Raw genomic sequence first — 27,259 nt, 5'->3', positions numbered from 1 at the left:
GTTGCCTTGCACATAAGTCACACAGGAGTGTCTACAGGAAGCACTAACTGCATTCTGCTATCCACTTTATTTGTGGACAAGAATCCCCCGAAAATGGTGACAGATTCATCCAGTTGTCTGCATTTAATTTACTGGATAGCAATCAATCCGAAGTAGTCTCCTGGCAGTACTGCATGTATCCGATTGTCCATGTCTTTTAACAAATAAGAGGAAGAATTATCTGAAAGGCACATCAAATTCAACTGTGTTTTATATATTAATAATATTCCCTCAAACGTGGTGTTGCATTTTTGCATGAATAGGGGTAGATAATAGTATCTGCTAATTGTGCCTCCCATGTTTACACGGATAAGAGAAGTTTCACTGGTGTAATATTACATGTTGGCTATAAATAATCACTTATAATTGATCTACTATATATATCACTGCAATAAAATGCTTACAAAACTTTTCAACGATGCTGCTACTTGGGACTTTCGAATAATTCAAATTACCATTATAGTATACAGCTGTTGATTGCCGATGCCGCTTTGTTAAGTTTACGATACGCTTTTTAAACATGTTATAACGAGTACAGTGGCTGTTCGCAAAACATTTTTGTTGGTTTGCCATTTAATATAGAGGATGCAAGGAAGGAGCTGGGAGAGGCAGCTCGGAGAAGTGGTGCGGGTGGAGCACCTGGCAGCTCTCTCCCGACTCTGCCGGAGAACGAATTTGAGGGACTTCTTGCTGCGTGTCGATCTCATCGCCGGTAAGTCCATCGTTATTTTTCAGAGTTGTATTTCTGAACAGCCCATTCACGCAGCATTCACAGGGTTGTTGTAAATTTCGATGTAAAGCTTTCATGACTGCAGGGATTCATCTTCTTGGTTCTTTCGGTAAAGTCACGTAGAAGGGAAATAATAAAATAATGAAACTAAAATATAATAAAATACAATTCTCACGACTTTTCGGCCACAGCGCATTCAGACGCTGTCTTTCCGACAGACCTGTTCTTCACCTAAGGACGGCTGCTTGCGTTGTGGCCGAAACGTCGTGAGAATTGTATTTTATTATGTTTTAGTTTCATTATTTTATTTTTTCCTTCTACGTGACTTTACCGAAAGAACCAAGAAGAGGGTTGCTGTATGTGTGTCTTTTTGTATGCATAGTGGGGAGCAGTAGTGTCGCGGTTAGCGCGCTTCGCTCCAAACCCGGCGACCCAAGTACGATCCCCGCTCACGGCCAACATTAGTGACGAATTATCTGAACTGTGCCTTGGCCTCCCTTAGGTCGACTCAGCCTCAAATGAGTACCTGGTGTGTTGTGTTAACATCGCCTGGGAAGACAAAGGCGATCGGGCGTGGTCCTGGCCACCCACCCTCTAATGTGCCGTGCCAACCTTCATAGGTGTTCGTTAACAGCACTTGCCCCAACAGTCTGTTAAAGCTATAGGGGGGTCTTTGTTTTATTGTACACATCAGATAAAAACACAAGCTAGGATTCCCGGCCACGGATAATATTCGTGGTGGGTTTCATATCTGAATTGGTTGTGGCCCCCTCCTACTTCAATCTACAATAATTAGTGCTGGTGAAGTATGGTCAAACAACCTTCACTGACGACACGACATGGGGAGGCCTTCAGCCAGCAGTGGATTGATAAAGGGCTAGTAATTATAAATATTTAAACCAACTAGGCAGCAAAAGATACCGTTTTTGCAAGGGGGACCTAAATAAAATGTAAGATAGTTTTACGAAAAGTGAATCATTTCAATAGTGGTTTTAGAACTTGGCAACAGAGATGCTTACTTGGTCATTTTACTTCTAAAAATACACCCTGTTCATAAATATTACATTTAAGCTGTGAATGGACTAGAAATATGGCATTTTAATGATGGGGAAAGAATCCATTCTAAAACAAGTTTTTCCATCAAGATTAAATATTTTATCTGAGTTGTTTAACGTCATTTGCATAACTTGGAAATCTTTAACATGGCATGTTGAAAGTACAGTACAATGCCTTTTTTAAAGTAGATTTTCCAGGCATGGGATTTTTGACGATGTGCTTAAGTGCAATTATTTTTATGAATTGTCATATTGCACTCGAGAGCTTCACCTCTCCGATTAGAAAAATCCCGCACACCACCTATTTCTTTTTTGATGTCACGTGCATTGAATTAATTACCTTTTTACCACATCGCATTCAGATTTGTTTACTTTGAGGCCAGTTCTTTTCTCTCAACTTTTTTGACGTTACCATTTTCCACCCAAGCAAGGCGGGGGGGCGGGAGGGGCCCTCTACCAGGTTTAGTCAGCCTGAAATAATTATCCCTTTGCTTTGGAGTCCAAAAAGGCAACCGTGCGTGGTGCCGGTTCGCCAAGAAACAAGTGTACACTCGCAGCACTCCGCAAGCACTACCGAATCTTCTTTCCACTTCTAATGCGCAACAGCTGCTCTAGGTAAAGACTAACAGATCGGGCACTTTTTGGCTACATTGGGAAAACTCGATGCAGCTGCTGCTGCGTTGTGACAACATCCATTGCTATGGTGGGGGAGGCTGATTGGAGCACCATATATGTACAGGTTTTCCAAATAACCTAAACAGTACTCATCGCTTAGCCCGAATTACACTGATTAAGCATGATGTGGGTATTCTGAAAAACCCGGATTGGCACAATTGGTTAATAGCCAAGAAATCCAGCTTCGTCCCGGATTGTGGAATGTATAACTGTATTGATTCGTCGCATGTACAGATTAACAATACTGTACTTTTTGGGCTTCCACTATATTAGAGACCATATCACGAAAGCATGAATTAAATGGCTTACTTTAACATGTTGACCCAACTTATACAACACTAATGCATTGTCTAACAGTTGCTGGAGTGTATGTCTTGTAATTGGGGTATTTTCTAAACATCGCCACATGTAAGATTGATCTTTATCTTGATATCCACGTGACCTGTTGACCACCCAGTGCTTCCTGTGACTTGCGTGCACAAGGATTGCTCGTTGCCAGTCGTGTTGCTGACTAAATGATTCTTGGGCTTTCGGTGCCATGGAACAAGTGCCCGGCTTATAAGCCGTGTCTTTATATCGATTGATGACCGTAACGTTAATACATTTCAATGCAATTGAGATTTATACGACGCATTAACGCAACCACATCACGAGGCACTGTACTCCAGAAAGAGCGGGTATGTTAATCCTTTCATTATTTATGGCCTTATCTTTCATCAAACATTAATTATTTTTACATATTACAGCAGCCCATGGGCACAGGCTTTTGCTGTGCTGCTGCCACCTATTGCTCATACAAAGTGCACAGTCCTGGTGACAGGACCAACTGGCCATAACCCCACTTTAATCCGACTTTAAAACCCCGCTGCCAAAGGAAAAATGGTAAATCTGCGATTTTAATGTTGTTTGCGAGTCCCTACGTGCACAATATTTTTACTTGTTACAAGCAGCAACATAGTTAATTATGGCCTCGAGGATGTGGTAGGTTGACGAGGGTTGGAGTTGGGGGGGGGTGCTTGTGGATGGACAGGGGGTGGGTGCTGATGATGGTAGTGGGTTGGCTAGGGTTGTGGGGGGGGTGTAAGGCCAGCGAGCGGTTGACGAGGGTTGGAGTTGTGGGGGGCAGGGGTGGTGGTGCTTGTGGATGGACAGGGGGTGGGTGCTGATGATGGTAGTGGGTTGGCTAGGGTTGCGGGGGGGGGGGGTGTAAGGCCAGCTAGCGGTATAAACAAAACTGAACGATTTTTCCATTAGAAGGCTCGACCGCAGTCCGAGCTGCTGCCCAAACGCACGCACGGGCGCAGGGCGGGCGGATTTATTATCGGGCGAACATCTCCGGGGCCTTTCCTGCGCATTCAACCGCTACCTCCTCGCCTTCCACCACCACCACCATCTCCCCCCCCCCCCACCCTGGAAACATCGCTTTCTGTTTTGGCCGTGGCAAGTTGACTTTGGAACCATTCTCTTCTCTACAGCCCTCGGTGTTTGCGCGTTGGGAGAATTCTGCGTTTCGTCTTTTCATTTGTAACGTGTGTTGCTTTTTGACTGTTGACACTTCACATTGTCGGTCTGCTTTTGGATAGTGTTTTTTTTTTAAACATTTTGTTTATGGTCAGTTAGAATATTTGCTATTGTTGTTGTTGTGGCTTTATGTATGTATGTATGTTTTCCTGCATGTAGATCTTTCTTGATATTTGTTCAACGCTCTAGGTTGTAGCCGAATGTCTCGCCTTCAGATGCCTGTTCCTCTTGTAGTATAAATATACAACGATGTATAAGTTTTGTTTTCATCTGCTTGTTTACGTTTATGTGTGTTCATTGTGTATGTGCTGTACATATATGATAGCCTGAGTGTAATATAGCATATGACTATGTACATACACATCAGGTTTTGTGTGTCCGTGCATTTAATTAAAATAGAATATACAGTTTTTTCAGGAATATGTCAACTATAAAGCATGCGTGTATAACAGTGTTATGATATTATTAAATGTTTATGTAATAATCTTACTTATGCAAGTACTTTAATATGTATTATCCATTACCCCGGCGGCATTAGTTTATGGTAATCTACACATTACCATTGCTTAAGGCGTATACATTTATTTTCTAAATGTTATCCGCAACAACGTTCACATTTAATGTGATGTCTACGTGTTCTTGCATCGTTCGTGTTAAGCACGAGTTAAAGATATGCGTGTGGCGGTGTTTGACATACAGGGGTTTATCATTACACGAAGGTGAGGTTGACAGCTTGACAGCTTTTACGGCAGTCATGTAGACAACTTGTGGAGGGAAGCTGGTTGAACATTAAACGAAGACTGGCGCTTCTCACATTTGTTTTTCAGAATTCACAATGCTGCAGATACAAAGGTAAGAATGGATTTTCGTTTTGTCCTTCCTGTGTTGAATACGACCTGTTGGTATACAAATCCAATGTATGATGAAACCATTTCATTTTAACAAGGTAAACACGCGTGTATGGTCAGAGTGAATAATGACATACCCACATCTTCGGTTTATGCACCAGTTCAAAGGTTTGGGTCTGTTAATTTGTTTCAACTCTTTCACCATCTGCCAGTGTTTTTCATTGTCACATGTCCGCACTATTTGACAGATATTCTATGTTTGTTTTCATTTAAAGTTGGTCACATTTTAGCTCCGGGCTAGTCGGCGATAACTACAGCTCCGTTTCGTTTAACGGCACACGTTTATGTTATTTGATTTGTCCCTTGGGAATACATTTTGGAGGTAGCATTTATTTCTCACAGACCTGAAAAAAAAACACTACGAAAGACGATGCAATTGAGAGTTTATTCTCAAAATATACAAATTAAACTACTGTATATTCAAGTAAACAAAGTAAATTGAACCTCATGCTCAATCATTGGGTGCTCTCCATTGATGGGCTTGATCCAGTGGTAGACATGTCCCTGTTCCTTTGCTCGGGACCAGTCTTCTCCAGAGACAACCTTTTGTTTCCTTAACACAAAATTACGCTTATCGGTAGTACTAATTTAACCGACCCACTGACCCGGGATAAATGATTGTGATAAGTCAATCCTGTCTGGAATTTCTACTCGCGTTGCCACTGCTGGAACCTTGCCCTACCAACTAAATCTATTGTGTTTTTTGAGGCGTAATTTACTTTCCCAACTCTATTATACGATGAATTGAAGATATATGGATTGAGTAAGCACGAGGTCAGTAGTGTGGTTGTTGGAGTATAGCACATTGGCTATAGGGAGACGACTACCAGCGTTCGACTAACTACAATCTATTTACGTCATTGTGGTCAGGGCAGTGTGTCATTGTGAGAGTGGGAGCATGGTGCACTTGTTTCTTGAAAAATTACGTGCAGAAATATTACTTTGTTTTTGGACTGATTGCTCTGTCCACTTGCACGCATGCATGTTGAACACCTGTACGCAGACGTAGAAACCTCAATTTTCACTTGCAAAAGTGTGCGTGTGACAGCATTGACAAGACTCCGGCACATTCCTGTTTATGGATGTTTAGAATGTGGATACCTAGGACAGGTATTGCGGGTGGACCGAGATCAAAATTATGAACTTGAGAGGTGGATGAAAGCAGTTTGGATTGCTTTTGAAAATCCCAACTTGGTCATGAAAATGAAAACAGCAATGTAACTAAAGAACATTTCTTTAATCGGTGTATTTTACCTCCGGTGGTATATGGATCAGAAACATGGACATTGGCAAAAAATGTGTGCAAATAAGTGTGTAGAAATACATGATGGGAATTACATTGAGAGACAGAAATAGTAACATGGATTAGAGAACATATGCATCATTTAAACTGTCAAGAAGAATTAGTGGGCTTGGGAAGGATACGACGCTTGAAGTGATGATGGCCAGTGGTCGAGACTGACGACAGAGTGGCAGCCAAGGGATGGAATGTAATGGAAAGAACGTCCACTGTGGAGATGGAGTGGTGGAATTAGCACGTGCGCAGGTGCTGGGTGTGGAGTGTTTTATTGCAGGACTGCATGTTGGCAGCTTGGCCTTTATCCAGATTCCAAAGAACACAGGATGAGATGTTACTATCCTTTGTGCAAGCACTTACAAGAGTTCATGAACAGTGAGCCTGGTGAAATTTGGGGAGCGCATCGTCAGTAGTGACCCTTTGGTTCCTAGGGTGTTTCGGCCTTTCATACTATACACCCTCCCCAAAGGCGGCCAGCGACAGGGTGATCAATCCTACGCTTGCGTCCCATTCCCAATTAGTCATAGGAGTTGCCTTGTTGTTGATAGCCAACATCCCATGGGACTATGCATGGCAGGGGCGTCCTCCTCCCTGAGTCAAGCATTGTTGACTGCATACCTCCTGGCCCTCTCACTTTGGGGCCCAGCTGGGGTCTTTCCTCTTCATCCAGAGCCACTGACTGCTGCCTTCTGCCGCCTCCGATACAGCTCTGATTGCCGAACGCTGGCTCTGGCCCTTAATTCCCAGGTCTCTAAGCAGTCTGGTTGTAGATGTTGCCACAAAACCTCTGCAGCCCACCTCCACTGGTCGGACTTCTGTGTTCCAGCCATGATGCCGTGCTTCGGCAGCTAGATCGGCATGGCGCAGATGTTTTCGCTCATAAGCCTCATCTACTGAGTCCTCCCAGGGTACTGTGAGCTCAATGATGAAGACCTTCTTGAGCGAACGGGACCAGAGCACCATGTCAGGTCTTAGGGTGGTGGTTGCGATCTCCGGAGGAAACACAAGTTGCCGGCCAATGTCAGCTAGCATTTTCCAGTCGCGGGCCAAGCGCAGCTGGTCTCGCTCTATTGGTGTAGAGCCGCTCTTCGGTGGTTTAGCCCCTTCGCGGACAAAGGTCGTCCGTAAGGGGTGTGATGCTGCTGGGGGTGGTAGGGAGTTGGTGGCAGCTCGCTTGTCCTCCAGGGCGGACGCAAGGTTTTTAAGGTCTTGGTTGTGACGCCAAGTGTAGCGTCCTTGGGTGAGGCTTGTTTTACACCCTGTGAGAATGTGCCTGAGGTTGGCTGGCATGGAATAGAGGGCACAGTCCGGATCTTCACCATACCATTGGTGAAGATTAACTGGTGTTGGAAGGATGTCATATGTTGCTCTGATGGAAAAGCTCAACCGCCTCGCTTCCATGGCCCACAGATCCTTCCAGCTGATCTTCAGCAGTGGATTGATCATGGCTGATGGAAATGTTGATGACTAAAAATGTAAAACTACAATATAGGCCTCACAAAGTATTTCTACACGCGTTCCACTCGCGTCATATCCCCGCCAACATTCTACACACACCTCGGACAATGACAGAATTCCAATAAAGTAAAGTTTACACGTGTACTGTCAGAGATTTAGTACCGTGGAAAAGCACTTCCAACTTTCAGACGAGTTCAGACGACGAGATGGCTAAAGAAAACCATGCAGAGTTCGTACTCTTGACCCAAAAGTTTCTGCTGTGTATTAATAACGTCAATGGCAGTGTTGACCAGCCTTTCCACTAGTTACGTAGTCCGAAAGAATTGGGTTTTTTTTGTCTTGTCCTTGCCATGTTATCAACTGCTAGCAATTCCTAAAATGGTGTTTTGGACAAAGTATGTATATTTTAGAGAGTTGAAAAAAAAATCTTTCCAGAAGACCACGTGCAACAGCTGTAAATTGTATTCTTTTTTTGTTGGATGAGGGGTTGGGTGGAATGGTGAGATGTGAGCATAGATCGGGCAAAGCTCAAACATTTTTCATAGGTTGGTATTCGTAATTTGTTGTAATTTGTTGAGCTGAAACAAATTGGCAGTGCCCGTTACAATTGTCTTAAAAAATAACACAAACCTGAAATGGAAGTCGTTTTTGATTGCTTACTCAGGTATTTATACACAGTACTGTACCAGGTTACTGATAATCCCCCCAGTCCAAGGATAACCGAAAATCAATAAATGGTCATAACATATATCATAAACACGGAACCTTTTTTTTCCTCACGTAACTACGATACCAGGGCAAAAGATGCTCGTGCTGCAGTGCTTTATTCTGCTTTGCTATCGCCATGACAAACGGTTCAAAAGCCCAGGGTGTGTAATGAGGTGCAGTTCTTAAAATACCTCGCTCGCCTAACAATTAGCAAATTGCCACATGTATGTACAGTACTTAACCTGTGGAAAGGTTCACTTGAACCTCACTGGGTTTTATTACAGTTCTCTGGTCATGCACATTTACACGAGGAATGCGTAATTAGGAAGAAGTTGTGCATGTGACCACACTGCCTTCACACGTTACGTGAGCGATGTTGTGTTCAGTTCTGATGTCGAATGTTTACATGCTCGCTTTGCCTATTGTATCACCGATGGTTGCTATTCAGAGGTATACTGCACACCTCATGGCAGGGTTCCACTGTCATATAAAATGTTTTCAACAGATGGGACATCGTTTACCTAAATGATAGGAACGGGTTGATTCGATGGATACATTTCTTTGCACACTGGGATGGATCAACGGGAGACAATTAGCTTTCGGAGCAGTACTGACGCTACCACCGCCGCAGAGACCATTTAATATTAATCAGGCATGAAGCTTTCGTGACTGCAGGAATTCATACTATTTGGGTCTTTCGGTAAAGTCACGTAGATATAATTTTTTTTATATCTACGTGACTTTACTGAAAGACCCAAAGAGTATCAATGAGGCAGTTTAACTGTCGTAAGTTTTGCAGCTTTTAAATTGTCCCCAGGCCAGTTGCCGGCCATTTTTTTCAGACAATTTTAGTACATGCATGTGCTTAATGTCACCCTTTCTCAATTTGTTTCTTTTTCGAATTCGACTTGTAAGTTTGAAATTCGCTGTGTTTTCATTAATAGGAATGAATACCGCAGCAATTACCGCCTTCCACATTTCCAACCCAAACATTCAAATGTGCAAATATTGACAAATTCATGGGCAGTGGGGGTGGGTTAAATGCACAGGAGATGCCTGGCTGGGTGGCCATAGTAGGTGGTGGCCATGTGACTATATTTGAGCTTGTAACGTGGGAGGTCACGAATTTGGGCCACACGTTGAACAAACCAAAAAGAGCTTTGCCTACCTTGAAAAGAGTTTGTGTGATCTGCCGTTTTGCTGGAGTCAGCTCAGTAGCTGAGTGATCGAAATTAAAATGTGTGTATGTGTGTGCGTATGTATTTCTGATGTATAAAACACCACGTGAAAATCGGTACAAATTGGTCCTATTGAGCTTTCAGAGTTCATTAGCACTGCTGATGCAGAACAAGGAAGGTTGTTAAGTAATAAACATTGGCTTTGTGACAAGTCTCGTCATAAACGTTATACTCTTTGGATCTTTCGGTAAAGTCACGTAGATAGAAAAATACTTTAAAGACCACGACGTTTCGATCAGGTGAAAAGATACAGCAGGCGGACTGCTGCCTCAGCAGTCCACCTGCTATATTTTTTCACCTGAAGACGATTGCTTGTGTTGCGATGGAAACGTCGTGATTTTTTATTCTTTTTCTATCTACGTGATTGTACCGACAGACCCAAAGAGTATTAATTCCTGCAGTCACGAAAGCTTTAAGTCAAGATATAAACGTTATAGTCAGTACGACAGGCAATTGGCACACTGGTTAGAACAGTTTTATCGCATTTTAAAGGTTTCCAGTGCAAATCATGGTTGGGACAAACTCAGCCGAGCATCTCTCCGGGGGCAATAAAATTAATTCCAATGTGTGAGAATTCATAAGTGGCCTACCCTATGGACAGACTGGGCCTCAATGGGAATGTAGAATTTTCACAACTGACTCAGGGGCCACCAATAGAACTGACTTTGATTAATTATACGACAACAATAATTGACATTGGTGCACAAATAACAAAAACTTTCATCAATAAATCTGCCCTGAAAGGAAAACAAAAATGGGGTTTTGGCCAATTACCCTTCGTCATAACAGATCGAGCATGAATAAGGACCTTTGCCCAAAACGTGACCTGTTTTTTTAATATATTTTCCTTTTAGAGTTGTTAACGATGAATTGTGTTTGAGAAGGTTAAGAATCTTCAATGAATAAACAATTTCTCGATTGCAGTGTACTTAAGTCATGCATATCATACATTCAATCTCCGTATACCTTTGGAATCGTTTGTTATAACAAACCGTTGGTTATACCCTTGGAGCCATTCACAAAACACATGTTTGGATAATCAATCGACAAGATTTATAAAATTATGTAACTAATCCAGCACCTATTTTAAGTCGGCATATTTGTCGTGAAATCATCCAATGTTTACACGCAAATATATTTTTTTTTATGTGCCATCAGTACTAACATTAACAAGTTGGCCCGAACGTAAATACTTTTAAACGCTGTTGGGCAAATGATGTCACGCTGCCCATAAAAAAAAAATCTTCTGTATTTGGACATTGATGTAAATACTGTTTTAACCAGGGTGGTCCTACGTAGTTATGCAGCCTTTATTTAAACCAGGTGAGAGTCAAGTGAGACAAATTGTTCAATTTGCGAGAACTGGGGAGTAGGTCACTTCTGTAAATTAACAACAAACGGGGAGAATGTGTCCTATGTATGTATGTTGAACTTATTCTGCACCGTATGTAGCAACCGTGCTAATAGGAGCTCAGGTTTGACCTTTCAACACCCAAATCGGTGGCAATTAGGGTTCTCGTCAATCTACTCTGCACAAAATAAGTATGTACAGGGATGTCATTTCTTGCGCTCAGCTGGGTTTAGTGCTGACCCCACCACCCACTCATGTGGCTCCTTGACTGAAATGTGTGTTGCAAAATGGCACTCAACCTAACATTTTTAATAGTGTTGTAAATTAGACTTTTGTCTTTACGTGTACTTGTATTTAAATGAAATTGAGTACCCATGTGTTGTGATTTTGGAGTAAATGTTTAATGTATGTATGTATGTTGAACTTCTTTCACGCGAACGTAGCCAACCATGCTAATTGGACCTGGGTTAAATTTGTGACCTGGGTTAAATTATAATTTTTACCATTTCATTTGACGTCTAGCAAACCCTCTTAAATCAGATTGTATGTATATACCTCCTATAATCACCCAGGAATGTCCGTCCTTAACGCTCGTGACGTCACTCCACATCAACCAGCCCCCCTCATTAATATGCATGAGCAGGTGACGTCCTCCAAATGGACACCCCCTCCATTATTATTAGTTACTATAATGAGCCAAGAATGTCTGTGTGCAACGCTCGTGACGTCACTCCACGTCGACCAGCCCCCCTCGTTAATAATCATGAGCAGGGGATATCACTCCACATGAAGCACTCTCCCCCTTATTAATAATCATGATCAGGTGATGTCACTCCACATCGTACAGCCCCCCTCAATAATTATAAGGTGACGTCCTCCAAATGAACACCTCCCCCCCCATTCATAATAATTAGCGGGTGACGTCACTCCACAAGGGGGCCGAGGCGCCTCCTCCCTCCTCCTCGGCGTCAACTTACAACCCTCACTACAAAGGCAGAACCCTGACGTCATCACGTGATCTCCCTAACGCTGTTGAGACATCAAAGTAAAAAGGACGTCATGATGAACAAGGGATTATAACCTTAAAATGAAATAGGTCTGTGTCACCGCGCCCTTACAATAGATTGGTGCATTTACTGAAGCAGTTCTCAAAAGGGTGAACTGACCAAACATCCTCTGCAGGACCCATCTGAAAAAAAGTTTTGACTGTTGATGTCTTGCATAAATAAGGACTTTAGCAAATGAATGAAATATCCACTTAAATTAAATCTACATACTATTTATTGTCAATGAAATACATGTGTATAAAGATATAATATATGTTTTTGTTTTCGGAAGCATTGCATTAAAAATACATTGTCACGCACATTTCACCAAACCTGTGATATCTGGTGTACCAATATCCGAATGTATAGGCATACTATTTTAAGACAACCCATACATATTGTAATGTTAAACCTCCTCACTGATTTGACAATGGGACTTGATGTCCTGGACCTTGAAATGCAATGCATTGAAGAAAAAAAACAAGTACTCTTAATGTTTTGGAGATTGTTAAATTACTGACGGGAATTAATGCACGTCATTCGGTCCAATGTGCAACACCTACACAACGCCCCATCGCATCCTGTGGTGCTGCGATCGCATCCTGAGCTGATTGTGAGCCTGGAGAAGAGTGTTCGTGTGTTTGTGTGCGCACAGTTTTGCCGTTCGGTGTGTCGGCGTGTGGGTTGTTAATTTTGTTGGCACATTTTGCGCACTTATGTTCTAATTATGTGTGTATGTTGAATTTATTTTTCGCACCGTATGTAGCCAACCTTGCTAATCGAAGGTGCAGGTGCGGGGGAAGGACAAGAAACTAAACACAAAAAGCAGTTCTAAAGAAATACGTTTTCAATCTAGATTTAAAAGTGCATAGCTCCAGTGGCTTCCTAATATCGGAAGGATGATCATTCCAGACGACTGCAGAAGTGCATCTTGTCACAAGTGTGTTTTTCTAGCTGCGATTGCGTGATTGCACCCTTGTGTTTGTGTGTTGTAAGTTACTTTCTGTTTTTTGAGTATGTTAGCACACTAGGAAGCAATAATTCCACATCATCAGGAAGTAACAGGCGTCTGAACCTGGCATGGGCCATCGGGCCAACTCGAACCAAAATCAGTATTTATAGTGGGTACAAGAGCATCAACTCGCAGGAAAACACTATTGGTCTTGCCGACCTTAATAGACATTTATTTACAGTACTTGCCTTGACAGTTTTCTCTATGGCTACATTGAGGTGGGGGGGGGGGGCGATCTTTGCAAGCACAAAGGAGAGTGGGTGTATATCTGTACTTAGTATGTCAATATTTGTACGCGTATTTGAACAAGTGTACCGTATTTGCGTTTGTCAGCAGGAAGAGACATCTGGAGAAGCGTTGGAGGGAGTCGTGAGTTTGGAAACTGCCACCCAGTCCGCTGCCACGCAGTCCGCTGCCACCATGGCCACCCAAGTGAGCGGTGGGTACCACACCTCTGCCGAGAATCTTGAGTAATCCATAATAAAGTTTTTTTTTTGGGTTAGATTGTGTTAATATGAATGTGTTGTTAAATCCGCCACCACCCGACACAGCCAATTAGTAAGGTTTGTCACGTATACAAAACGTGGCGATGTGTCCGAGAGTAAAGCCAAATTCCACCTATTGACAGTGAACCCAAGAGGTTGCATAAACTTTCTCTGCAATTTCATATTTTATTCAAATAGGACTGTTTAGTCAACAAAAGTTAGTTGGAAAATCGAGTGGGTGCATTAACATTTAATATTTTTCTTCCAAAAACGTATCTCACTCACAAATAGGAAAAAAACGTGTATGCTATTTGGATTTTGGAAAACATATATATCCATATGGGACTTAAATAAGCCATATATGATTATTCTACCCAGTTATAGACACTGCATAAATTACAGAAAAGTAGTGACCGTTTAAGGATACATTCTTTAGTAAAATGGAAAATTACTCAACCTTTTTATGAAAACATGGCAGTTTTTATTTCATTGAGTGGAGTTATTTCTCTTGCTTCTTTGCAAAGGTCAAGTAACAGATGATTGACATTCATCCCCTCACTTGTTTGTCCCTGCTCACGGAAACCTAACGAAAACTCTTGGTCATTATTTTGTGTTATTGTACGTGAACCTCACAGGGTGGTGTTGCAATTGGACTGCCCGTTGTGAGTTCAAATCCTGCTTAGTTATCTGTTCAGCAGATCATCTCTCTAGCTTTGAGTAAAGAAGTGCCACTTTTTGAGACCTCAGCAGATGTTATCATGCGAGAAATATGCTCCTGCCATCGGAATATGAAACTTTCACTCCTGGCTCAGGCTGTCCATGGAGATGAGTATTGCCCTGCGTTTGCATCGCTTGAAAAAACGTTACTACCAGGTTATAAGACAGTTTTTCCCTCCGTTGTAAAGCAGAAGTTCGGGGGTTCGTCTAATTATCCATTAGATGTGTGCCTGTATAACCTGATTGACACTCCGCACAAGTTTAGGTGTTGGCTTACTTTGAGTAGCATCTTATAATCCTGACAATTTGGTATATCATAAAATATATCATGAAATATTACAATAATTGCGGTGAACAAAGATGGTAGTATGTTTTAATTGCATGAAAAAGCTTGAACATGTGTCCTTTTCTTGGGATAATGCTGAATTGTGAACTATTGATGGCTCAACTGTAGTGTGTTATCTATTGCCGTAGACAAATAATGAATCAAGTGCTTTAACAATTGGTTTAATCCCTATTACTGTCATATCAGCATGTGGCTACTCCCTTGTGTTGGTTTAGGAACAGCATTAGCTGATACTTGCCTTTTCCTCCACGTAATATTTGTCTACTTTCCTGCTTTAATACGCAGCAGTCTGGCAAATAAGTAAGCCAAGCCACCATTTGGCGAGGCGTGCATAATGCATTCTAGATTTGAAGCTTTCGTGACTGCAAGGATTCATATTCTTAGGTTTTTTTCGGTAAAGTCACGTAGGTAAAAATAAATAAATATAAAAGATTAATTCTAAAAATAATAGAAATAATAATAGAAATAAAATAATGACATCCTTCACAGATGGCATCTCTGGAGGAAGGCCAGCGTCTCGAGAAGCTGTGACTTCTTGTCTCGTTGTCTGTTAAAAACTCTTAACTGGTGAAATTCCTCCCCGTAGAGGGTATTAATTCTAGATTTGAAGCTTTCGTGACAGCAAGGATTCATACTCTTCGGTTCTCGAGACGCTGGCCTTCCTCAAGAGATGCCATCTGTGAAGGATGTTCTTATTTTATTTCTATTATGATTTCTATTTTTATTTATTACTTATTTTTACCTACTTGACTTTACCGAAAAAAACCTAAGAGTGTGCATAATGCATTTTGCCGATTTAAAAGCACAATTATAGAACACAAGTTAAATAACTTTCGGTGTTAATTTGCACAACGTTTGTTGGGCTCATCGTACCTTCCTATAATTTTCAATTGGCACACAGCAACTTGACTATGGTGGGTTGTCTTTTCTTATTTAAACAGTTGCTGTTCAACACAGGAAGTCCTTACATACTGTCTAATATAGGCATGTAATGAGGCGTTCATTCATTGATGGCCATTGATTCTTCATCTCACAAATCCTTCATCGAAGCGTTGTGCATTGGAATCTCAGGTGCAAGTGACCTCCTCCAGCCACTAGACGCTGCTGCATTCACCACTAATGAGGAAAAAAATGCTATACAGTAAAACCTTGGATTGCGAGCATAATTCGTTCCGGATACGTGTTTGTAATCCAAAGCACTCGTATATCAAAGCACTCATGTATCAGTTGTGATCACGTGACGTTCGGCAGACAAAGCGTATACGTGCTACTCGTATTGCAAGACCTCGCTCGTTTATCAAATTCATATTGATTTAAAAAATTTGCTCGTCTTGCAAAACACTCGCAGACCAAGTTACTCACAATCCAAGGTTTTACTGTATATAGATTTAATCGAATCGTAACCCTAAATGACGACAATCAATTTACGTGCTGTGCAAAAGAAGTTCAACATACATTCATTGTGTCACCCAGTTATGAAGGACGTTGCATTTGATATCTATTCAAATCAGTGTCCAATATGCTGTTGTTCTTGCTTATAAAATCACATTTGTTTACGCATAGCTGTATGTGAAACCGTTTCAAACAAACTACACAACAAAGGAATGTTACCATGTAACAAAGGAATGTCTGAAAGAAATATTGAATCCTGACCAAGTGAACACATGTTCCTCTTAACAGCAGACGCAACAAAATCAATATCTTCGCCGTCTTCACCACCACAGCTGCTGGACGACAGCCCTCCTGGGTCTCTCCAGGATGCAATGGAGAGACCGGCTGTAACGGAGCCCATTAACGGAGCTTGCAAATCGCTGGACACCGAGAGAATTTCGACGACCACCGAAGAGCAGAGGGTAGCGGTGGCGCAAGCGGCCGAGGGGTCCACCAGCCTCGCACACGTGAATCACGTGGCAGCGTGGGACACGGAGCTTTTGGACGCACAAACATCACCAAAGGTTCAAGGTCCTGCCGAGGACCAGAGGCCCTTGGAGTCGACGGTGAAATCCACGGACCTCGGGAGCGCTCTTCATGCACCCGGGGAAGTGACTGTGTCGAGTGTGGCGGCCGGGGCAGGAGCCGCCTCACAAAAACCGCTCCGCGACGGAAGTCCGCCCGCGTGTTTGGACGTGCGGTGCGGGGAATTCGGCCACGTGATGAGGATCCCACCACCCGCGTACGCGCTGCAACCGGAAGAGGCTGACGAGGCTCGTGAAGTGCCACCGGAAGCACTGGCCACCGAGCCCAGTTTCCCATCCCCGGCGGCATCTGGAGATGGAATGGTAGAGACGGCTTGCGGTCGCGGTGAGAGTAGAGGCAGCCGAGTAGCTGGGGCCACCATCGACAGCCTCACCGGGCCAATGACAGGTGAAGAGGAGGACCCGGAGCGAGCGGAGGAGACGAAGGAGGAGCAGGAGGAGGATGAAGAGGAGGGCATGGAGGCCGAGGCGACGGCTATGTGCACATTGGCCACGAATGGGATGCGCTTGCAGGAGGGAGATGAAATGGCGGAACTGGACGAAGAAGCCAAGAGGATCAAGATCGAGCAGGTAAGGAGTTTTTCAGGGTTAATGTTAAATAAAACATGCTAAAAGAATGTAGTGTTTAGGTTTAGCGTTAAGCGGGTTGACTGTAGTGTTGTCCTTACCAAGGGGTTTTGCACGAGCATGAATGTGTCGCATGATTGTGACCTTGGCAGCCACAGTCCGGCAGAGATTTGTTTTTTTGTGGTAGCATTCCAGTTAAAATTGTGGCGCGAGAAGAAAAAATACCTCCTTTTAAGGCAGCATGAAGATATCACACTCGCATAACCACTGGGCTGCTATGAACACACCAGACAAATAGGATTGTGTCTTGTGTTGTGTTTTTATGTCACGTAAATATCTTTCTCCAACAACTCTCCCGATATCTTGTGAAGATATTACTTAAAGGGATACCATGTCTCATTTCCAAGTGGAAAATACCACACGTCTGCTGTATGTTATGCGGTTGTTTTAAATTACTTTTCATGTTCTGTCATATTTGTTTTATTAGCAAGCACATATTGTGTCTGCTCGAATCATGTCGGGGAGGTTTTAAAAAACAAAACATCAATGAGGTATTGATGAACTCTTAACCTTGGGACATTAAGCGCGCATTGATTTTTCCCTAATGCTGTTGAAAAGCGTATACAGTGGGCTGTTTATTACATGCGATAGATGCACATAAAAACAAGTGCGTTGCTATGTGGGAGATGCGTAAAAAGCAGATATTCATTTGATAAAATTGTGCACGTGACATCCCCATGGGATTATGATCAATTAGCAGCTTGAAATGTGCTGTTAGGTAGACAATTCATGCCCATATGATATAGTTTACAGGTAGAAATATATATTTTTACGGTGGTGATTGCCCAACTTAAAAGAAATAAAATAAAAATTACCCACAATTCGATTCTAACACAGGGTAAATCAAAATGTCATGGTGTCTTACAGCTCATATAGCCAGTTGAGCGACAATGACCAACAGTTCACCACCGTCAAGGGAAAATCTCCAGGCAGGATGGCAAAAAATAGAGAGAGGTTTAAGAAATTTTACGAGCTACACAGATGCCGTTAAAACTAAAAAGGGGAGATAAATACAACAGTGCTGTTATATTGTGAAGCTGAAGGCCGGCGAGACTTGGATAGCATGGGCATGCGTTGAAAAGAGATGAAGAGGATTCCAGAGGTGGGACAAAGTCATTGTTATGCAAGTCCAAGTCGAGTCTGAAGTCATCAAATTCATGACTCGAGTCTGACTCGAGTCCAAGTCACATGACTCGAGTCCACATCTCAGAGGTGGGACAAAGTCATTGTTATGCAAGTCCAAGTCGAGTCTGAAGTCATCAAATTCATGACTCGAGTCTGACTCGAGTCCAAGTCACATGACTCGAGTCCACACCTCAGAGGTGGGACAAAGTCATTGTTATGCAAGTCCAAGTCGAGTCTGAAGTCATCAAATTCATGACTCGAGTCTGACTCGAGTCCAAGTCACATGACTCGAGTCCACATCTCTGGAGGATTCAGTTATAAGAGCTACAGAGATGTTGTTACAGAGCAGGAGGAGTAGAGGGAGACCTGAGGGTGAGGTGAAACGAACGAGATAGGAGAGTGGATGTGATTAAAGAAGAGCCACAGAATAGAAGTGCGTGGAGGAAGAAATCCAAGCAGCAGACCCCACGAAAAAATGGCACTTTTGACTTCGTTTCAGTTTCATTTATTTGGTATAGCCCTGGGAGCCATTCCGTTCTTGAATCGGGTGCAACCGCAACCAACAAAAACATGACCAAGAAAACATCTTAAAGTGACTATGCGCAAACAGAAAAATCCAGGAAAAAACAGCAAAAAATCTTCCAGAAAAAATACACGAAAGCTGTGTGCAAAAATCCCAGTGGGATGCAAGTCAAACAACAAACAACCACAAGACAACTTAGATTAAATCCATAATTCTAACTCCGTACTACAACAAACAAACATGGCCAAACCAAATAACTTTTCGAAATCACCAAAATAAAGGCATAAAAGCAATGTAACAGTGATCATAGGAACTGTGACCGAAATTTCACAATAAACGACATAAACAACATGTACCACAAAACCCTGTAGCCATAGCTGGCTGCATGACTCACTCCACAACAGTAGGAGCATCAGTTGGAGTATCAAAAAATTTCAATGCACCTTTAAAGATTAGCACACTAAATCTAAACACAAGATCATACTTTGCAGCAGTCATCCGGAGCGAAACATTTTGTTTTAGGCCACTGAATAGCAGTGGCAGCTAGGGGTGTACAACTCCTCTAGAGCGAGACTCGGGAGTATACGAACCACTGTTGACGGATGACAAAGTGGTCCTCGGATTATAGAGGGATGACGCTTGTCCTATAACTCTGTCAACTGAGTTTTCTATTGTGTGAGAAGCAATCTCAGCTGTATCTCGCCTGAAAGAAATACGGGTCATTTAATGTGTTGCTTGTCAGCAAATGCGATCCAAAGTGTGTGTTTCGTTGTGTGTCGGCACCGTCTTGGTGACACCTTGCCCTTCGCTCCTTTGCTCGCCGTGTGGCTGGTGCTGTGCGTCACGTGGTGGCGGCCAGTGGGCACGTCCGCAGAACCTCACCTCCATTCTGAAGAAGCGTGGGAGCGAAGGCTCTGTGAAGGACGGGGCGGACCGCGGCCGCACGAGGAGGCGCGTGCGGTTCTCCTACCCGGATAACTCCGCAATCGAGCCAGGTGCGTGTTCTCTCAAACTATTTAAAAATATTTTTTTTTATTTTTCCCAGATCTTTGCTATTTCTCAGATGCGACCTGGCCGCAAAAGATTGCTCAACGAAGTGGCTTATGTGGAAATTTAAAGCAGCCAAATACTCTAACGCGTGTTGCTAAATGTGGAGGGAAAAACTGGAGGACCGAGAAAAAAATCCACCTGACTACAGGGAGAGGATACAAACTCCAAATATACAGCAGCAGCAGCAGGCGTCAGGATCGGAATCGAACCCACGACCCCCTGCATACCAGGCGAGGGAGTTAACATCTCACCACCACCAATAAGTGGCAGATTTGTGCCAGAAAGGCGCCGCCACGTATGTAAACAAAAATTTATTTTACTTGACCATAATCCACTTCTTTATTCAACCACCTCGCTCACTCATCTAACTCTCACGTAACTCGCATTCTAACTCGCTCGCCTAGCTTGCATTTAAATTCACTCATGGATGTTGTGTGTTCTGGTTCTTTCGCTTTCAGTTTTCTCAAGGCGAGAACTGTCTTTGAAATGAAATACTGTGCACATTGGCACTGACTCGTATAGAACTGATCGTATAAATAGTATGATTTAACAATAACATGGCATTGTTATTGTGCCCACTTACATGTTGAATGTTCTCTTGATCACCGTTAGTGATTTGTCCTCCCCCAGCTCCGATTAGTCCCCTCCCCGCACCTCTGATTAGCACAGTTGGCTGCTTACAGTGCGAAAAAGTTAAACATGTTCAGGAAATTTCTGAAACTAGTCATCTCCAGTCAAAGTGGATGTCACAAAGGTACTGTGAATGCATTCCAAGACTAGATCATGATGTGCCAGCTTTGAAGACAAAATCTGAAGTTTTTATTTTACCTGCATCTTAAATGAAATAAAATGTAGATTTTTTTTTTGGGGAAGTACTTTAGCTGAGAAGATGAAGAGATAAATTTATGGTTTTTAGCTGTCAACTTGGCTCATCAACTCTCCAGAATTAATACAATCAATACAACTTTGTTGAATATTAAGTTCTTATTCTGTGCAGTGACTAGTCGTAGCAGTGTAGAATTTCCGGCACTACCTCAGAGCCACCAACAAACAACATGGATACCGCCCCACGCTCATTTGAGGAGGCAGAAACTTTTCATTCCATTTTGCCTTACATTTCATGCATCCTCTTGCCCGGACTATATCCTTCCCAGACACAGAGGAAGGTGGCGCCAGCTGCCTGCTACTGCTGCTGCTCATGCTGGGTACTGTGTTGGTGAGCGTCCTGGGCACGGCCTTCTACTGCCACCTGTTCGCCGACAGCGACGTGGAGCGGACGTTGGGAGATTCGGACGCGGCGGCAACGGCCCAGGCGTGCGCCGACTTCCGCGCGCAGACCAAGGCCTACTACGGCCGCGCGACTCGCTGCCTCTCGGCCACGGCCGAAGCTCTGCAGCATTGCCTCTCGGCTGCGTCAGGGTGGCTCTCATCGCACCTCAACGCGACGTCGGTTTGACAAAAACAACCAAACCCTTCCCACCCCCTCACCTAAACAACTTCGCGACGAAACCCACTGTTGGTCCCGTATGGCTGCCACCATGGCGACTGATTCCTGCGCGAATGGCTCGCGTGAAGAGCTCACGCACGCGCCGCCTCTGTTTTGCAGCCTCTTGGTGAGATTTACAGCAAGCGGGGAGCACCAGCGTCACGGAGGGATGTCAATGTGAACATGTTTAAAGCGCCTCGTGTGGGAGTGGATGTCGACATCAAACAGAGTGCTTTGTTGGTGTGCTCCAGAAGCACTTGTAGCAAGCGTGGACATAAATGGAGTTTTGGACGCAAAGTGTGAGGGAGGGGTGGATGTAGTGAACCAGCAGTTGGGGAAGAAAGATGGTAAATACACATGGAACTTATGTTTTTCAGCCGTTCAACCACAACAACAACAAGAAACAAACATTCTGATTACATTTTTATACATGTGTAATTGATGTGTTTTGGATATGTTTTATTTTTGTTTATTTAATGATGGTGTAACTGTGCATCGTGGTTTGGTAGGAACTGTCCTGTTCTATATCAGCGGTGGGGGGGGGGGGGGGGGGGAAGAGCTATGCGTGTGCTATATTGTTGCAGAGAGCCTCCTGGGAGCTGGAGAAATGCTTTACGGGAGCGATGTTGGAACACGAGTTAAATCGTCACGAGTTCCGCATTCTAGATGGGGCACCTTGGGAGTTGCCCCTGTGACTCAATTTTTATATTTAATAGTTTTGTGAACCTTAAATTTGCACGGTGCTGTCTTGGTTCCAGAATAATTCTTTAGAGAAGCCACGTGCAGGCCGTGATAGTAATTGCAATCATAGATGGATAATACTACATGTATTAAATATGATCATTTTATTAAGTAATTTCTGAAAGTACTATATTAGATTGTGTAGTATTTTATTCCTAATCGTAAAGATCATGAGATAAATATAATTAAGGAATATTATTGTTATCATCAGAGAAATACCGCTAACAATAAGACATTGTTGATTGGAATCCAGTATGTAAACATGACATTTTAATTTACAAACAGAATAATCAATAACTTTCCAATTATAGCATTCCTGATTTGAACATTCACATCAACCTTATGGAATGCAGTCAGGGTGGGTGGGATGAGAGAACTATCCACCAAAATTGACGTAGCCAACGAAAGTGCAAGAGTGAGACATTTTGTACATCCAATTCCATGGGCCAAAGTGGGGCTGTGTACAGGAAGGTGCGTAGTAGTGTTAGCGTCTTGTGAGGACCCACCTTAAAGTCAGCGAGGATCGCAAAACTTTCGTTCCCACAAACCCGGGGGGGATGGGGGGGAGGAGCGGAGGGGGGGGCGACCATTGCAAACGCTGGAATAGGTTTCACTGCAGCGTAGGGCTCCCTAGCTGAGCAAGCCATCCTGCAGAGTCCCAGACGCTAAACATTCACACAAAACTGCACGTTGGTAAATAATGGTAAATAATATTAAATAATATAAATTAATATTATCGAACCACTCCTGGATGAAGACCTCCCTGTGCCACACATGTCGTAGGGCGCTGTTAATATCACAAATTGGGTTGGTGAAGACGGGGAGCCATAGACGTAGCCCTTATGGTACAGTACAATGGGTTTTCTTGCACTGCTCTCTGCTGACACCTTAGCCGCGTAGCAGCCTACAACGTCTGTATTTATGCATGGTGGTGGTCACCCGTGGGGGGTTGTTTGGCCATACTTCACCATGCTGGTCCGTGTGGGTTGACGAAGGGGGGCGACGCCCTGGGCTGGTTCATAGATCACGTGCCCCCTGATCTTAGCTGTTGGCCAGGAATCCCTCCTCGGGTTGCCAGCTTCGTAGCGCGGTGCGTGAACCACCGCGCCAACCAAAACATGCACCGGTATTGGACTTTTAATTGATTTAAAATAACAACCCTTAAAGCAAGCTTGGTCAACGATAAGTGTGACCTTAGGAATTATTGTGTGATAAAATGAATGGAATTTTGGGAGATTTTGATCGCAGTCCGTTTTAAATTTTGATCGATATATCTTATATACACACACACATACACACAATGTGTATACATTTATACACATCCACTGTGTATACAGAACATAATAGCTGCAAATGAAAATGTGTGTGTATATGTATATCGTATGTAGTAGTACAATTAAAACCGATTAAATTGGAATATTATCTTGAGCTGCAACAAAGGAGTGCCCCATTTCCTTGGGCATTCCTCAGATATTTTTGGTTTTCTGAGCCCTCTGCATAGTTGCTGAAATATAAAAACTAAAACTGAATCATATTGCACACAGTTGTGGTAATGTCCAAAACAAATATGTTCATGACACATTGACCCATTTAGCTGCTGGGACATTGTTCACGTTTTTAAAGATAACTTAAGAAATATATATTACAAAAAGGACAAGCTTACACAATCTCTTCCCGAAAAACATTTGTTTTCTCCTTCCATGTCAGGAACACGTTTAGGTGTCTCTAGCAGTGCTGTACTAAGCAGTAGAGTTGTAACAATTTTGAACCGTTTCACAACCCCTGAAATGAATTGGATGAATTGTTACGATACGGAGTCACGATGCGATTCTAATTATTATTATTTTTTTTACACGGCCGGTGAATGTAGCTGCCACTAGTTGTAACAATGGCTCCGTTACGTACAAAACGTTTCTAAATATAAATTGTTACGGGCGTGAATCGATTATAACGGTTGCATCCGGTGCATTGTCACAACCCCGGTTGAGTCACTTCTTGCCAAGTTTCATCAGGATGGGTCCCATTTAATGATGGATTTGGTACCGATCACGTGGTGGATCTGAATATCAATCCAGTTATCTGCAAGTTCACTTGAAAAACACTTCCCTACCGTGTTCAATAAAGCTCCTTTATTTTAATAATAAGAATACATGTTGACTGCTCGCGAGCATCTCCAGCAATGATGCTTTTGCATTGAAGTTAATTTGAGATAATTAAAGCAAATTTTAGAGTACTGTATTTTTACATTTTAGATAATGGTCCTTTGTGAAAACCATTGACCTGAAGAATTTATTTTCTGCGCAAGGCATTGTGAGTGAAAATGTTAGGTGTTTTAGGTCTGCTTCTCCACTACCAGTAGATCATTAAGAAAATGCAAACTGCTGTATCCATCAGCCAGCTCCTACACGAGATCGTCAGTTTCTGTTAACGAGCAGAGCCTTTTTTTTGCACCCCCTTGATTATCCCAGGTTGTTAAACATGAAAGCACGAACAGTCCTCGGTTTACGTACTCTGTTCTGCAGCTGCCTCTCAGCTACAGCCGAATTAAGATGCCAATTAAGGCCACCTGAACTAGGGACAGTTTATCTGTCGCTGATTTTCACTTGGTGGTGGGGGGAAGCGGAGCTATTTTTTTTCTCTGAAAATGTGGCTTTTACTCGGCTCACTTTGTGGTGTCCAGTCAATCTTTTATTTTCAGAAATGACCTTTAGGGTCGTTGAAGAGATTATAAAAGCACGTGCAACTATTAATTGTGAACAATGGAGATGTTTGATCACGTACAACCAGAACCAACTTGAGTCTCGTGTGGGACATTGAACATCAATCTAAAACGTAAACCCCTCAACCGGTACCGTAACACCTAAAACCAGCAAATGTGGTAAGATGCCTAAAAATACACAATTGTAAAATAGCGTGGAGTGCGATGTGGGGAGAAGTGTACAGTGTAAGTGTTCAGGGATTAATTTCTCTCCACGGTCACGGTGCTACTGGCGGATATAAAAAGCCCCTTCGAAATGTATGTTGTGCCCCAAAGGGAGGATCGACTCCCAGGCCATGTTTAGGCAAGACCCTTTGATAAGCATGTTTGTGGATTTATCATTTATGGCTTGGTGATGCACTTCGCGTCCTTGTGCAGGTTTTTATATATTTATTTGTGTGTACCGCTTGGATGGATGTTTGCTAACGCTGGCCCGGTTAGAATGTGGGCAGCTGCGGTCCAGATACTTAATCGTACTGCTAGACGTTGGCGACACCTTGTGGGATTAATCAGTGCTGCGTCCACCGCACCCTGTACTGTGGCCGTTTCACTGGAGGGTTTTGTGAACATGTGGGTGGTATTGTTGGTATGGCATTAAGCGCACAATTAGAAGGTTGAGAGTTAAACATCTTCGTCAGATGGTTGATAAATTGATAACCACTTTGTGGAAAGTCAATTAAAGTAATTTTTATTTTTTACTAAACGTGAGCAGTGTAGATGAATGCCACCCAGTTGAGTACGGGACACTTTAACTGCTTGTCAGTAAATACATCACATAGCATGTCTTATTTTACTTTTTACAATTAGTCACTTTTTAGATCACATGTGTAAAATGTTTAAAAAACTCGACACGAATAAATTCCCATATTCTAAAATCATATAATGCATGACATTAGTGAATGAATTGAGGTGCCACTCCCCTCCGTGCTTGCTAAACACAGCGCACAAATATTACAGCAAGAAAACGGATCGTGGTCGCGCACGTGCAACTGCTCATGGTTGCACCGAGGCATTTGCCCAGATGAACTTTGGGGGTTGTGTGTTATTGTGATCAGCCGTGTCGCTAGTCTCTACACTGCAACTTAAACTTAACAGGGAGCTAAGTTGCTGCACTTTGTGAGTCGTAACGTTTCCAGATAACGCGAGTGTATGTGGTGTGTTCACATTGTATTTATTATAAATATGAGCGAACGTCTTTAAAACACACGCACTCTTATTGTACATTACTTGCTGGATCTTACTGCCGAACGCATATTGTAGTTATTAAAATTAAAGGACTACCCACCATATAGTGCATTAGCTGATATATATATGTTTCAGGCAATTTGTAATATCTGCTTAATTTAATATATATTTCTCAATATAACACTCCCTGGTGTATATAAATGTATAAATAGGGAGTTTTGCGTGTTGCAATGAGCATATATTTAGGTAGAAATAATTAATGTAATGTACAGAGCCAATCTAGATGACACAACATCAAATGCATAGACATACATTGTAGTGTAACAAAATGTAATTTTGCATAGTTCCACTTGCAATGTTGTTGCCACCTACAAAGGCGAAATGAAAACGATGTTTGTTTGATTTACTCATGGCAGTTTTAAACGATCGCGTGGGAATGCCACCACTGGCTTGGAGCCACCAATAGAGATGACGGATGCCCTCTTGCTCACTTGAGTCGTAGACATTTTGACTGTACGGGTTATATAATAGAAATTGACTTAAAGCAGTGTCTTGGTAAAATGACTTACGTGCAAGTAGACGGTATGTTTGTGTAATGGTAAATAAACCTGACCACGTGATGTATTTGAGTGAGCTTTTCACGTCACTCCCGAATTGTCTCGTGTGAGAGTGTATTGTGCTTTACGTGTTATGTGTATGTGCTTTATGCTGCGTGTAAAGAAGCAAATGTCTACGTTTCTGAACTTTCCATATGGGTTACTCACTTGCAAGCTTTTAAATCTTAATATTTCCCAATTGGTGACTTTTTTTACATCTGTAACTCATATAGGAGACTAATATTAAGGCTGTTTTGAACTCGATTCCCATGATGATGTGTTTTTGTAATTTTGTGTTAAAAGATTTTTCGTAAATAAAAGACCCTCCACCTGCAATATCTGTATAAATATAAAGCACACCACTGGGCTTGTCTGCATATACACATGTAATGTTTTTGACTTTGCCATTAAGTGACAAGGAAAATACTTGTACCATTTCTTCACAGCGTACAAAATGTAGATTATCCTTTTAGTTTCCTCCCACTGAGTATAGGAGCAGCCAGCTGAACCCTGTGGAGGGGAGGTGGGTGGCACGACCCGACTTAAATTAAAAAGTCAGCCTCTTTCCCCTGACATGGTGGTGGTGAATATTCAGGGATGCGTCAG

At 42.7% G+C, this 27,259-nt stretch overlaps 1 protein-coding gene across 5 annotated transcripts in view; it reads left to right on the top strand.

Annotated features, from left to right (window-relative positions):
• Positions 1-26,989, top strand: part of CNST (consortin, connexin sorting protein) — a 37,578-nt gene extending 10,589 nt beyond the window's left edge. For 2 of the 5 annotated variants that reach the window (XM_061549946.1, XM_061549947.1), the window contains exons 6-11: positions 622-751; positions 4,848-4,872; positions 13,372-13,477; positions 16,267-17,132; positions 19,697-19,832; positions 21,042-26,989. In XM_061549946.1, the coding sequence (XP_061405930.1) occupies positions 622-751; positions 4,848-4,872; positions 13,372-13,477; positions 16,267-17,132; positions 19,697-19,832; positions 21,042-21,343 (1,565 nt within the window). In that variant the 3' untranslated portion in view covers positions 21,344-26,989. The remainder of the gene's footprint in view (positions 1-621; positions 752-4,847; positions 4,873-13,371; positions 13,478-16,266; positions 17,133-19,696; positions 19,833-21,041) is intronic. The other 3 variants (XM_061549950.1, XM_061549948.1, XM_061549949.1) reach the window with 3 other exon arrangements.
• The last annotated feature ends 270 nt before the right edge of the window (positions 26,990-27,259 follow it).

This window comes from Lethenteron reissneri, chromosome 11 (assembly GCF_015708825.2).
Source record: "Lethenteron reissneri isolate LAM-NWPU_2019-01 chromosome 11, ASM1570882v1, whole genome shotgun sequence".
NCBI lineage: Eukaryota > Metazoa > Chordata > Hyperoartia > Petromyzontiformes > Petromyzontidae > Lethenteron > Lethenteron reissneri.
This window is presented reverse-complemented; position numbering and strand designations above follow the sequence as displayed.